Source organism: Hemiscyllium ocellatum, chromosome 5 (assembly GCF_020745735.1).
Source record: "Hemiscyllium ocellatum isolate sHemOce1 chromosome 5, sHemOce1.pat.X.cur, whole genome shotgun sequence".
Classification (NCBI taxonomy): Eukaryota; Metazoa; Chordata; class Chondrichthyes; order Orectolobiformes; family Hemiscylliidae; genus Hemiscyllium; species Hemiscyllium ocellatum.
In genome coordinates, this window is record NC_083405.1 from 97,110,797 (window position 1) to 97,125,721 (window position 14,925).

Sequence of the window (14,925 nt, forward strand, 5' to 3'; positions counted from 1 at the left end):
TACAGCATGGTCCAACTCATCCGTATTGACCAAGTTTCCCAAACTAAACTAGTCCCACTTGCCTGCTTTTGGCCCATATCCCTCTAAATCTTTCCTTTTCATGTACCTATCCAAATGTCTTTTAAATGTTGTGACTGTACCTGTATCGACCACTTTCTTAAGCAGATTATTCCACATTCGAACTACCCTCTGTGTGAAAAAGTTGCTTCTCTGGTCCCTTTTAATTCCTTCTCCTCTCACCTTAAAAATATGCCCCCTAGTTTGGAGTCACCCGACCCAAGGGAAAAGACCTTTGCTTTCAAAAATAGAAACTGGTGGAAAACCTCAGTAGGTCTGGCAGAATCTGTGGACAGAAGTCAGAGCTAATATTTCGGGTCCAGTCACCCTCAGAATTGGCCTGTCCCAGGAAATCACTACAGGAGTTCCAAAGGATAGATATTTTTCCTAATCAACCTGTTCAAGTCCCCCCAGAAGCAGGTGAGACTTGAACCCTTGCCTTTTGCTTCAGAGATATGTATGATGCCACTATGCCACATGAGTTTGGCTCCACAAGGTAGTCTCTAATGCCCAACCATTTTTAGCTACATCATCAATAACCATCCCTACATCATGAGATCAGAAGTGGGGATATTCTCTGCTGATAGGACAATATTCATTACCATTTGTACTTCTCAAATTAGAAGCAATTTGTAGTAAGTCATATTTGTACCACTCAAGCACCAGGCAATGATCATCCTCAACAACAGAGAATCTAACCATCTTCCTTTGACATGTAGGATGGTGACTCAGTGGTTAGCACTGCTGCCTCACAGCAACAGGGACCCAGATTTGATTCCAGTCTCGGGCAGACTCTCTGTGTGGAGTTTTCACATTCTCCCCGTGTCAGCATGGGTTTCCTCTAGGTGCTCCGGTTTCCCCCCACAGTCTAAAGAATTGCAGGTTAGGTGAATTGGCCATGCTAAATTACCCATTATGTTCAGGAGTGTGTATTAATCAGGAGAAATGTGGAATAATAGGATAGGGGAATGGGTCTGGGTGGGTTAGTCTTCATGGATTGGTGTGGACTTGTTGGTCCAAAGGCCTGTTTTCACTCTGTAGGGATTCTATGATTTACCATCATTGAATCAAGGCAATCACTCAGCTAGCTGGAGAGTAATCCAGAGTGATGCATTAATTCCTGCATCAGCTGAGGTTATCATGAATATCCCACCTTTGTGATCTTGCCCCTTGTTTGAGGAGTGGTGATCCTCAGGTTAAGTTGCCACCAATCATTTTCATCTAATGAGAGAGCAGCTTGATTGTGACTTCACCTTACTTTTACACAACTAATATCCAAGGGATTACCATTGACCAGAAACTGAACTGGACCAGATATACATATACTGTAGCAACAAGGGCAAGTCAGAGGCTCAGAATCCTCTAGTGAGTAACTCACCTCCTGACTTTCCAAAGTCTGTCCACTATCTATAAGAAATAAAATAGAGACTGAGTCTCCCATTATTTATAAAAATGTTATACCTATATCTGAAGTACTCCTGATACATTCTCACATTGCCAGAAATGGATGTGGAAATTTGATTCACAGCTTATGCGAAACTGACTGTTCAGTTAAAATGGCTTGTAAAGCCTGGTATGCTCCAGCTAGTTGGGAATATCCGCAAGGTTTATTGGAGATTCCTGCAAGTTATGATTCCTGCAAGTTAGAAATGAGTATGTGTGATGCATTTTAATATTGGGTTGAGTGCTTGAGAATTAAATAACCTTTCTTTTAAACACAAAATTGCTTGCTGCTGATTAATTTAGTTGGAAATCTTACTCCAAAGATTAAAAATAAAATCCACACTACAGACAAAACAAGTAGATCACAGACAGGAAAGGGAAAATGTAAATTCTATTCATGGCAGAATTGAGACTCTTCCAGGATAAAATGCATTGCAAATGAGCCAAAGCTGACTTTGAAGGAAGATTCTAAGTAGTGGGAAAAGTAGCATGGCAAAGATTATTGGAATGAAAACAAAGGAGATTGTTGCAATAAGCTTTATGAATGCTAACAATAGGAAGTGAGATGATTTTGATGTGAAAGCACATAAGAAACATTTGGGTTTAACTCAGCTAAAATTAACATCTTAAACAAAGAATATCTAAAAGCCCAAACTAACCCAGTTGAACTGAATATATTTAGTAAAGCATGGCAACCTGAGGTACGAAAGCAACTGGCTCAGTATCTTGATCTCACCTGAGAATCTGAAGGAATAGAAGTTTTGGAACAGGGAACAGACAGATTATCTTCACCAAATTTGCTGGGAAGATTAGAGACTGGAGTAGGAGTTACCAAGAAGAAAGGAAAAGGAGAAAAGTGAATCCCAAAAGGAGAAATGAGGCAGAGGGAGAAAGAGTGTGCATTTAACAGCTAGAACAGTTTGAAAGAGAATTACAGCCACAGAAAAGCAAGGGACAGAATCACATCAAGGCTGCTGGGAGAGCTTGACTTCACCTAGTGATAATTTAAGCATGTTTACTCAGAAACAAGCTTCACCTTCCTGAAGTACTCCTGATACATTCTCACATTGCCAGAAATGGATGTGGAAATTTGATTCACAGCTTATGCGAAACTGACTGTTCAGTTAAAATGGCTTGTAAAGCCTGGTATGCTCCAGCTAGTTGGGAATATCCGCAAGGTTTATTGGAGATTCCTGCAAGTTATGAACAGTCAAAGGTCTCTGTTCTCAGTGCTTGTGAATCTGTACATGAAGGCATGCTATTGATTGTTCTGGAATTTCAGTCAAAAGCTCACACAGACTTCACTGCAATCTCAGATAACTAAACAGCTAGCATTTGACTGCTGGGCCCAAGCCTGAAATAAATGACCATGCCTACAAGAGTTAAAAAAAATTAGTACTGTTTCAAGAGTTCAAAAACGATGGGGTTTCAAATGCCATACATGTTGTCATCATGGCTGAACGACTTTAGTGGAGTGTTCCCTGGGTCTGCAACCAGCCACTTCCAGAATGATGTGTTGGATGTTGGCCACAAAGGTGTGCTGTGTGAAAGGCCTGTCTTGATGCATTAGTAATTTTTTTTAAAAAGGAATAAAACATGAAGTAGCTCTCATCACTCACCACTCCCAGGCCAATTTATTGCCAACCTGTGCCCACCACACACCACTCTTTCCCTCATCTCTACTCCCATTGATATTAAATAATCTGAAGTTCAAAGTCTGTGTGGCAGATCATTTTTATTAAAAGAAACACTTTCATTCATAAAAAAGATATTTGCTGCTGCCAACTTCCTTCACCTATGTAAAACATTAAATGCTTTTGGTTAACAGGTTAAGTGAATAATTCCATATTTTAACATAAACATTGGAATTCATATTCTACTTCAAATTGTTTATAAATGAATCAAATTATGAAATGGCAGGCACCTGACTGTGAAAATGAAAGGTTGTGAAATAAGCCATGCAGAATAACACAACAATAGAAGCCTTCAACCACATGCAAACAGACAAAGTGAAATAACAAGAATGATTTTTTTAAGAACTGCTAATACTTTGACAATATTTTAAAGATTGAAAGGTTTCAAATGCCTTGACACTTCTGACAATTCCCTTAGACCAGCCCTTTTGATCATTTTAGCAGTTCTCTTTGCAACTCAGATGAGCGTTTAATGAGTTCATGTACTTTTTACACACATTCAAACCTACTTTTAAGAATCTCAGAAGACACCTTACCTCACCCAAAGAGAATCTTGCCTGTCCCAAAAGTGTCCCAGATCCTTACCTAAGGGGATATCTTTCTTTTCCAAAAAATGACACCCAGGTTATACAAACAAATCCACAAAGTTTGGACTTGCTTCTACTTGGTCAATTCTGCGTGCAGTGCATTTTGAGCACCTGTGACAACAAATATAGGCATGAGTTGATGCAGCTGTTGATTAGGAAAGGTAGCTGCCTCTGTAAAACATACATACGAAAAACACAGCCTGGCCCCAACTTTCCACTGACATGAAAATCCAAGCCTATTAAATGATGACTCCTCCCCAGAAATCATCATGGAGTTCAACTTTACTCCAACTGCTAAGTACATGGATGTTAATGCGCCCAAAATCTTATGCACCAGTCGTGATGAATATTCACCAAATGACATGTAAATGGGGATTTTGAGAGAATGGGATATAACAGATAACTGTAGCAATTTAAAACTGTTTTGCGAACCTTTGAATACATGTGAAGAGCACATGTATACGTATTATTTTTGCCTAACAGGGAAGCCATATTTTAAAAAATTAATCGAAATTCAATTTTTTTTCCCAGGCTTTGGAGGTTTTCCAAGCATATTCTGAATATCAAACTAATTTTTATATTTTAAAACTGGGCACATGTTTGTCAAAGAAGGTTGTGTGACTATTTCTGTGGAGTTAAAACACACCTCAGTCTGAAGAATGAACAAAGGAACATTGCAGAGTGATCTGTATCAATGTCCCTTCCCTCAAAACTATTTCAAAGGATATTACTATCAAACTGAAAGGGTCATTTAAGGGCACAGGCACTGACTCTCTCAAACTCTCAAGGTATTGAAAACATGACAGGATGTTGGAGTCAATATACATACCACCTTTACTTGGAACATCTAAAAATCATATCATGAGGCATCCATGTTTTTACCCACTTTTACAATTAGTTAGAAGTTGTTTTGCAGTGAATTTCATGAAAAACCACAAAACTGACTGCAAGCAATCCAAGCAGCCAAGTTAGGTAAAAGCAGTATTTTGAAAATGGGGAAATCTCAATAGAGACAAGGATTCCCCCAGTCTGTTCCAAGTAAACTTCACATGCAAAGAAATCTCCAAGAAATTCTTGGGCAGAAATTTCACAGACTGCTGAGAACATTAAATATCAACCCTTTTCAAGAAACCAGGCCCGTTACATGGAAGATAGAGATTGTAAATCCAAAACTGACTAATGACAATTTGTACCAATATACAACCTTCACCTGTCGCTAACATTTGTGTGTGTACACAAAATAGAATAGTATGAAATATATTTCATACCCAGGTTCAATTCCCGACTCAGGCTGTGGAGTTTGCACATTCTCCCCATGTCTGCGTGGGTTTCCTCCGGGTGCTCCGGTTTCCTCCCACAGTCCAAAGATGTGCGGGTCAGGTGAATTGGTCATGCTAAATTGCCCGTAGTGTTAGGTAAAAGGGGTAAATGTAGGGGAATGGGTGGGTTTCGCTTCGGCGGGTCGGTGTGGACTTGTTGGGCCGAAGGGCCTGTTTCCACACTGTAAGTAATCTAATCTAATATTTATCTGCTCATTACACATTTTCTTTGACTTTTATAAGTCATAATTTTTAGACATACAAATGTTTAATATTTATGCATGTCTTGATAAGAGAACATCAGCATAATTTCCAAATTATGGAGAAAAGGAGGTAAATGGATGTTGTATCCCTCACTTCAACATTAAACATCAACTCTTTTCTATGTATGTGGCACAGTGGCTCAGTGGTTAGCACTGCAGCCTCATAGCACCAGGGACCCAGGTTTGATTCCAGTCTCAGGCAACTCTCTGTGTGGAGTTTGCATGTTCACCCTGTGTCTGTGTGGGTTTTCTCCCACAATCCAAAGCTGTGCAGATTAGGTGAATTGGGCATGCTAAATTGCCCATATTAGGTGCATTAGTCAGGGAAAATGTAGAGAAATAAGGGGGTGGGTTACTCTTAGGAAGGTCGGTGTGAAATTGCTGGGCTGAAGGGCCTGTTTCCATACTGTAGGGATTCTAATTTTAAGTTCTAAAGGATTTCCTTTAAATGAACAGACATTAGAGGAACAAAGTTATAAAAGAGTGCTTTTACAGAGTGGTACAATCTACACAACTAATACCATCATTTTTATGAGCTTAAATTCTGTTTTCTTCCTGCAGGTTGTTATCCTGTACTTTGAGCCAAGCATATTCAGATGTATTCTTCTTCGATGGGTTCGTCTTCTAGGCTTTGCAATTGTTTATGGAACTGTAACTCTCAAGCTGTACAGGTATTGTTTTCTTGCTATCCTATATCATTCGAAACTGGACTCTTATTTGTTGTTTACTAATGTACAGATGATTGTATAAGTATACAGGTTAAGATATTACTTTTGTTTAATACCTTAACCCTTTATAAAAATTAAAATACTTCCAGTTAACAAGCAAAGCTGTCGTGCATTATCAATGTTTTCTGATGAAACTGTTCAAAAATGTCATTCCACATCTCTGGAGCAGGTGGGACTTAAACCGAGGTCTCCCAGCAAATAGGTAGGGATGCTGCCACATGATATGTTTTACATTGTCATGGTCCTGGTGTAAAACCCTCACCAACAATAAGGATATTTGGGAAAACTTCCCTTTTGAAGTCCAAGACTTTCCACACATTAATATTGATGGCAGGAAATTATGGTTGGTTTAGGCAAATTTACAGGATGTGTGCCTAGTAGCTGAGACTCTGCAATGAGGAATTCACAGTATAATATTCTCCTTAAATATCAATATATATGTTTCAGCCATGCCTATGATATCATTTTGTTAAGCATACTTAAAACTTAACTCTATATGTAAGTACAGAGATACTACAGGAAACTAGTTATGAATATTTGTTGGTAGGCAGGGAAATAAAACAAGGATCAACGCATTAGTTCATATCCTAACAAATAAGTGTTGTACACTTCTTGCTTCAACCTGTCTTTGCACTCTCTTATCCTACTGTCAAAACAAGAGAATTCCTCACTCAATTCCCACTTGAATATCCAAGCTGTTCTTCTGATTCCCTCTGACAGTGTGTGGCGGCCTTCTCAATACCCTATCCCCTCTAACCATTTTATACTGAGTCTGGATTTGACTTCATCCAGAAGATTGTTAAGCATAGAACAATATCAATCTAATTGTAGATAATTCACAAGTTTCACTTTCATGAACTTCAGTACACATGAAAATCAGAGATCGATGGCAAGTGACAAAGTAGATTTCACCTATTTTACACCAATCACCCAATAAAACTGATGTCTTGTGATATTTGCTCATGAAGAAAATCCCAAATCTGCACGAGTATACTCATTTTACAGTTTTTAAATCTTATTTTTTGCACTGACATTTCAAAGCTTGATACAACTGTTGTGCAACTCATTTTTTTAAAGACAGTGTTGACTTTGTTGTAGCTTAGTGTGACAGAGGATTTAGCTCCAAAGCAGACATCAGATCAGGTCATCTGGCTGGAGTCTGTGAAACAGCAGGAAGGAGCGGAACTGGGGTTCAGAGGGATTCAGTCAAGCAATGTGAGACTGAAAGAGAGCACTGTTTACAGCAGGGAAGCAAATTTAGCAGAAACCAGGGGGCTGGTCTTTGACAAAGGGCCACATGATTAATCCAGACAGTAGAGGCTATGCTGTACATTTTCTACCAAGTGTAGCTACACAATTTAATAATCATACTTGACAGAATATTTTTATGCTGAAACATGCTCCGCATTTTGAAAAGTTGTGCTGCTGATATAAGAAACACAGTGCAGTTCAATCAGAGCTGAATACCAAGGACACGGTCACAATTTATGGATTCACAATGTTGTTTCACTTGTGCCTCTGAGAATGGATTGTTCCACAGGCACACCTATGCTTCTTCTGAGTGAAAGCCTGCTTTTAAAGAATCTGAGACATGGGGCTTGATCTTTAGCTCCTATCAGGACTGGGATCAGATTTTTGAGGAGTCAGGATGGGATAAGCAGCAGGGCTCTACGCATGAGACCAAATGTTTCATGATTTTACATGATTATGTCTTGTAAGATCATGGATATAATTAACAGTAACTTGTACTCCAGAAATAACCATGCCCATTGCCAAGCTATTCCAGTATTATCGTAACACTGATATCGACCCAAAAGTGTGGAAAGTTGCCCATGTATGTCCTGTACTCAAACAAAATGTCATGATGTGGAGATGCCAATGTTGGACTGGGGTAGACAAGGTTAGAAGTCACACAACACCAGGTTATAGTCCAACAGGTTTATTTGAAATCACAAGCTCTTGGAGCACTGCTCCTTCGTCAGGTGAAGTGAAGGGAAGCACACAACCACAAAATTTGTAGGCAGAGAGATCAAAAGATAATACAAATGGATGAATGGAGAGTTAACAGGCTGAATAACAAGTGTTTACAGGTGATCAAGAATGTCAGGCAGTGTAAGTAAAATGTCAACAGCTGAATAGCAAGTGAAAGGATGACCTATGATCTGACTAATAGATGCAGAAAAATAATTACAAAAAATAAATAAATGGTACTAGAGCCAAATCAAATAGCTGGAATAACATGATAGGTATAAGAGTTGCATGTCGAGGGTCTAACCAAAGTAACAAATAATCCAAAGCAGTATAAGTTATTTAAGGTAGAGAGATCATTTCAAGTTTTCAAGGTGATGGTGTCAAAATAACATAGTAAGGAAGATTTTACAAATACATAACAGTATGGTGGGGTTACAGGTAGTGTGACATGAACCCAAGATCACGGTTGAGGCTGTCCTTGTGGATATGGAACTTGGCTATCAGCTCCTGCTCGACGATCTGGCATTGTTGTGTATCTTGAAGGCTGCCTTGGAGGATGCTTATCTGAAGATTGGAGTCTAAATGTCCTTGATCACTGAGGTGTTCCCCTACTTCACCTTCACCTGACGAAGGACCAGTGCTCCAAGAGTTTGTGATTTTAAATAAACCTTGTTGGACTATAACATGGTGTTGTGTGACCTTTGACCTTGTCAAAAAAAAGGATAAGTTCAAGCCAACCAATAATCACTCTATCAGTGATGGAAGATTTCATCAACAGTGCGATCACGTGGCACATACTCAACAATTTATCTGCTCACTGACTCAATTTGGCTCGTGCCAGATCTACTCAGAGCCTATTTAACATCACACCTTTTGTCCAAACATGGATGAAAGAGCTGAACTCAAGACGGAAAGTGAGGGTGACTGTTTTGAATATCCTTTGTGAGAATAAGTTGCATTTGATTACGTGCAGCATTAGGGAATCCGAGCAAAACTAGACTCAATGTGAATCGAAGGAATCTGATGGCGAGAGTCATGCCTGAGTGGGTGAAAACTCATCAGATGGAATATACTGTGGGTTAATGTGAGTCCATCCACTTTGAACACAATTTAAATGGAGAAAGATTGCAGGGATGTAAAAGGGGTGGAAGGGTTGCATTACTGATTAACAAGAATGTCACAGCTGTACTAAGAGAGGACATCTTGAAGGGTTCATCCAGGGGGTTGAAGTTTAAAATAATGAGCAGATGGAGACCCTATTGAAACTTGTAGGATTCTTAGGGTCCTTGACAGGGTAGAGGCTGGCAGGTTGTTTTCCCTTGTGGGAGAGTCTAGAACCTGAGAGCTAAATTTCAGAGTAAATATTCAACCATTTAAGATAGAAAGAAGGAGGAATTTCTTCTCTCAGAGGGTAGCAAATTTGTGGCATTCTTTTACCACAGAGCATTATCGAGACTCGGTTGTTAAGTGTATTCAAGGCTGAGAGAGACAGATTTTTAATCAGTAATGGAATCAAGGGTTCCCTTGGGGAAAAGGAAATTATGATGCTATCAGACAGGATTCGGGAAGTATAGACTGGGAGCAATTGTTCCACAGAAAGGGCATAGCAGACATGTGGAGACAATTTAAGGAGCAGTTGTGAGTGATGCACAAATTTGTTCCTCTGAGGCAGGTAAGAAGAGGTAAGATTAAGGAACCTTGGATGACGAGAACAGAGGAACTTCTTGTCAAAAGGAAGAAGGCAGCTTATGTAAGGTGGAGGAAGTGATGATCTAGGACAGCTTGAGAAGATTATAGTCTTGCTAGAAAGGAGCTCAGAAATGGACTGAGGAGAGCCATGAGGGGGCACAAAAAAGGCTTGGCAAGAAGGATTAGGGAGAACCCAAAGGCGTTTTACTCATATGTGAGGAATATAAGAATGATCGGGGGAAGGTTGGGCCGATCAGGGATAGCGGAGGAAACTTGTGCATGGAGTCTGAGCAGATAGGGGAGTCTTAAGTGAGTTTTTTGCTTCAGTTTTCACCAAGGAAAGGGAACTTGTTATAAATGAGAACTTTGAGGAGCTGGGATACAGTCTTGACCAGATCAAGATTGATGAAGTTGATGTGCTGGGAATTTTGGAAAACATGAAGATTGATAAGTCCCCAGGGCCAGACCAGATTTATCCTAGGCTGGTCCGGGAAGCAAGAAAGGAGGTTGTTAAACTGCTGGTGAGGATATTTGCCTCCTCACTCTCAATGGGAGTCGTACTGGAGGATTGGAAGGAGGTGAATGTTGTTCCTGTTTTCAAGAAGGGTAATAGCAAAATTGTTGGCAATTACAGACCAGTCAGTCTTCTGCCTGTGGTCAGCAAAGTTTTGAAAAGAATTCTGAAAGATAGGATTTATGACTATTTGGCAAAGCATAGTGTGACTAAAGGCAGTCAGCATGGTTTTGTGAGGAGCAGGTCATGCCTCACAAATCTTATTGAGTTCTTTGAGGAGGTGACAAGACAGGTCAATGACGGTCGAGCAGTGGATGTGGTCTATATGGATTTCAGCAAGGCATTTGATAGGGTTCCCCATGGTAGGCTCATTCATAAAGTTGGGAAGTATGGGATACAGGGAGATTTGGCAGTCTGGATTCAGAATTGGCTGGCTAACAGAAGGCAGAAATTGGTTGTAGATGGAAAGTATTCTACCTGGAGGACAGTGTTGAGTGGGGTCCCGCAGGGTTCTGTTCTTGGGCCTCTGCTCTTTGTAGATTTTATAAATGACTTGGATGAGGAGGTTGAGGGGTGGGTTAGTAAATTTGCAGATGACACAAAGGTTGGAGGTGTTGCCGATAGTATAGAGGACTACTACAGGCTACAGCGCAACATAGACAGGATGTAGAGCTGGGCTGAGAAACAGCAGAAGGAGTTCAACCTGGATAAATGCAAAGTGATGCATTTTCGAAGGTCAATAAACAATAGGTGCAGGAGTAGGCCATTCTGCCCTTTGAGCCAGCACCACCATCATTATGATCATGGCTGATCATCCTCAATCAGTATCCTGTTTCTGCCTTATCCCCATAACTCTTGATTCCACAATCCTTGAGTGCCCTATCTATCTCTTTCTTGAAAGTATCCAGAGACTTGAAAGTATCCACAGCCTTCTGGGGTAGAGTATTCCACACACTCACCACTCTCTGGGTGAAGAAGTTTCTCCTCAACTCTGCTCTAAGTGGCCTACCCCTTATTTTTAAACTGTGTCCTCTGGTTCGGGACTCACCCATCAGCGTAAACATGCTTCCTGCCTCCAGAGTGTCCAATCCTTTAATAATCTTGTACCTCTCCATTAGATCCTCTCTCAGCATTCTAAACTCAAGTGTATACAAGCTCAATCACTCCAATCTTTCAGTGTAAGATAGTCCCGCCATTCCAGGAATTGATCTCATGAACCTACGCTGCACTCCCTCAATAGCCAGAATGTCTTTCCTCAAATTTAGAGACCAAAACTACACACAATATTCCAGGTGCGGTCCCACCAGGGCCCTGTACAGCTGCAGAAGGACCTCTTTGCTTCTATACTCAATTTGTCTTGTTATGAAGGCCAGCATGCTATTAGATTTCTTCACTGCCTGCTGTACCTGCATGCTTGCTTTCATTGACTGATGTACAAGAACACCTCAATCTCGTTATACTGCCCCTATACCTAACTTGACTCCATTAGGTAGTAATCTGCCTTCCTGTACTTGCCACCAAAGTAGATATCCATATTAAACTGCATCTGCCATGCATCTGTCCACTCACCTAGCCTGTCTAGGTCACCCTGTATTCTCCCAACATCCTCCTCACATTTCACCCTGCCACCCAGCTTAGTATCATCAGAAAATTTGATAATATTACTTTTAATACCTTCATCTATATCATTAATGTACATTGTAAAAAGCTGTAGTCCCAGCACTGATCCCTGCGGCACACCACTGGTCACCGCCTGCCATTCCAAAAGGGAGCCGTCTATCACTGCTCTTTGTTTCCTATCAGCCAACCAATTTTCAATCCATGTTAGTATTTTTCCCCTAATACCATTTACCCTAATTTTGCTCACTAACCTCTTATGTGGGACTTTATCAAAGGCTTTCTGAAAGTCCAGGTATACTACATCCACTGGATCTCCCTTGTCCATCTTCAGAGTTACATCCTCAAAAAATTCCAGAAGATTAATCGAGCATGATTTCCCCTTCATAAATCCATGCTGACTCTGACCTATCCTGTTACTCTATCCAGATGTGTCATAATTTACTCCTTTATAATTGACTATAGCATTTTTCCCACCACTGAGGTCAAACTTGAATGCTGAATATAGGATTAAAGACAGGATTCTTGGCAGTGTGGAGGAACAGAGGGATCTGGGTATGCAAGTACATAGATCCCTCAAAGTTGCCAGCCAAGTGGATAGGATTGTTAAGAAAGCTTATGGGTTTTTGGCTTTCATTAACAGGGAGATAGAGTTTAAGAGCCGTGAGGTTTTGCTGCAGCTCTACAAGTCCCTGGTGAGGTCACACTTGGAATATTGTGTCCAATTCTGACCACCCTACTATAGGAAAGATACAGAGGCTTTGGAGAGAGTGTAATGAAAGTTTACGAGGATGCTGCCTGGACTGGAGGGCTTGCCTAATGAAGAAAGGCTGAATAAGCACTGACTTTTCTCTCTGAAGAGAAGGAGGAAGAGAGGAGACCTGATAGAGTTATACAAAATAATGAGAGGAATAGATAGAGTCAATAGCCAGAGACTTTTCCCCAGGGCAGGACTGACTGGTACAAGAAGTCATAATTTGAAGGTATTAGGAGGAAGGTATAAAGGAGATATCAGATGTAGGTTTTACTTAGAGAGTTGTGAATGCATGGAATGCGTTACCAGTTGTGGTGGTGGAAGCAAAGTCACTAGGACATTTAAGTGACTGCTGGACATGCACATGGATAGCAGTGAGCTGAGGGGTGCATAGGTTACTATATTTTACATTAGGATTAAATCTCAGCATAGCATCGTGAGCCAAAGGGCCTGTTCTGAGCTGTACTTTTCTATGTTCCATGTTCTAAGGTAAGGCAGGAAGGTGAAGTTGATGATCACCAGATCAGCCATGATCTCGTTGAATTACAGAATAGTCTCAAGGATCTGAAATAAAAGTAGGAAGTGCCTGAGAAACTCAGCAGGTCTGGCGGTATCTGTGGAGAAAGAAACAGGCTTCTTAGATAGCACCTTCCAAACCCATAACTGCTTTCATCTAAAAGGACATGGGCAGCAGTTACTTAGGAATACCACCACTTGCATGTTCCTCTCCAAGCAAAATCCGTACCACACAAGTGTAAGGAAATGATCATTTCCAACAACAGAAAATCTGACCATCAGCTTCTGATATTACTATTGCTGAATCCCTCACTATCAACATCCTCATAGATATAATTAATCAGAAACTGAACTTAATCAGCCATTTCAATATTCTAACTGCAAGAGCAGGTCAGATGCTGTGACGTCTGTGGTGGGAAACTCACCTCTTCAAAGCCTGTCCACTATCTACAAGACACAAGTCAAGAGTGTGATGGAATACTCACCAGCTTCTATATTTCAAGTCAAGAGTCAAGAGTAGCTTTATTTGTCATTTCTACCATATACAACCAATACAGTAAAAATGAGGCAGCGTTCCTCCAGGATCAATTTGTTACATGGACAGCACAAACTACACAATCATACGCAGAGTGGCATAAAGTGCATAAGACGTGCAAAAAAATGCAAGACAGCACAGTAATTCCTGACACGTTAAGACAATAGACACAGTTGTGTACAAATTACAGTGTAATAAAAGAATATTGTTCTAGCAGCGATTCAAAGTCGTGCAAGGATTTTCAGATGGAATAGAGTCTGATCATACAGTGTTACAGAGCCTGATGGCCTGGGGGAAGAAACTGTTGCACAGTCTGGCCACGAGAGACCGAATGCTCCGGTATCTTCTACCAGATAGCAGGAAGGAGAAGTGTTTAGGTGAGGGGTGTATGGGGTCTTCCACGATGCTGTTAGCCTTTCAGATGCAGTGTGTGGTGTAAACGTCTGTAATGGAGGGAAGAGGGATCCCCGATGATCTTCTGAGCTGTCCTCACTATCCGTTGTAGGATCTTACGATCCAAGACGGTGCAATTCCCAAACTTCAGAAGCTTAATACCACCCAGAACAAAGTATCCCACTTATTTGGAACTCCATCTAACACGCTGATGAAGGGCTTATGCCCGAAACGTCGAATTTCCTGTTCCTTGGATGCTGCCTGACCTGCTGCGCTTTTCCAGCAACACATTTTCAGCTCTGATCTCCAGCATCTGCAGACCTCACTTTTTCCAACTCCATCTGACACCCTAACATTAACACCCTTTATGACCTCGGCGAAAGTGGTACTGCAGATGCTGGAGATTGGAGTCAAGATGAGAGTGGTGCTGAAAAAGCCCAGCAGATCAGGCAGCATCAATGTTTCAGGCAAAAGCCCTTCATCAGGAATCCAGCACCACTCTAATCTTGACCCTTTATGATCTCATAGTTGTAACCATGTGTAATATCTACAAGTTTGTTGCAGTCACTCAAGCTTTAACAGCATGTTCCAAGCCTCCAACTTCTACCAACAGGAAGGACAGGAGCAACAGATGCGTATAAACCCCATCATCTACAAGATCCCCTCCAATACATTCACATTCCTGGCTTAAAACTATATCGCCGTTCCATCACCATTGCTGGGTAAAAATCCTCAAACTCTCTTCCTGATAGCCCTGAGGGTTCCCTACACCATAGTTCTCAAGAGCAGTTAGGAATGGATATGGGACAAATGCTGGCAAATGGGACTAGATTAGGTTGGGATAT

The 14,925-nt window shown here is 40.9% G+C and overlaps 1 protein-coding gene across 1 annotated transcript in view; it reads left to right on the plus strand.

Moving 5' to 3' along the window:
* Window positions 1-14,925, plus strand: part of gpr158a (G protein-coupled receptor 158a) — a 649,347-nt gene that overhangs the window by 515,858 nt on the left and 118,564 nt on the right. The window contains exon 6 of the mRNA XM_060825583.1: window positions 5,925-6,034. Coding sequence (XP_060681566.1) covers window positions 5,925-6,034 — 110 coding nt within the window. The remainder of the gene's footprint in view (window positions 1-5,924; window positions 6,035-14,925) is intronic.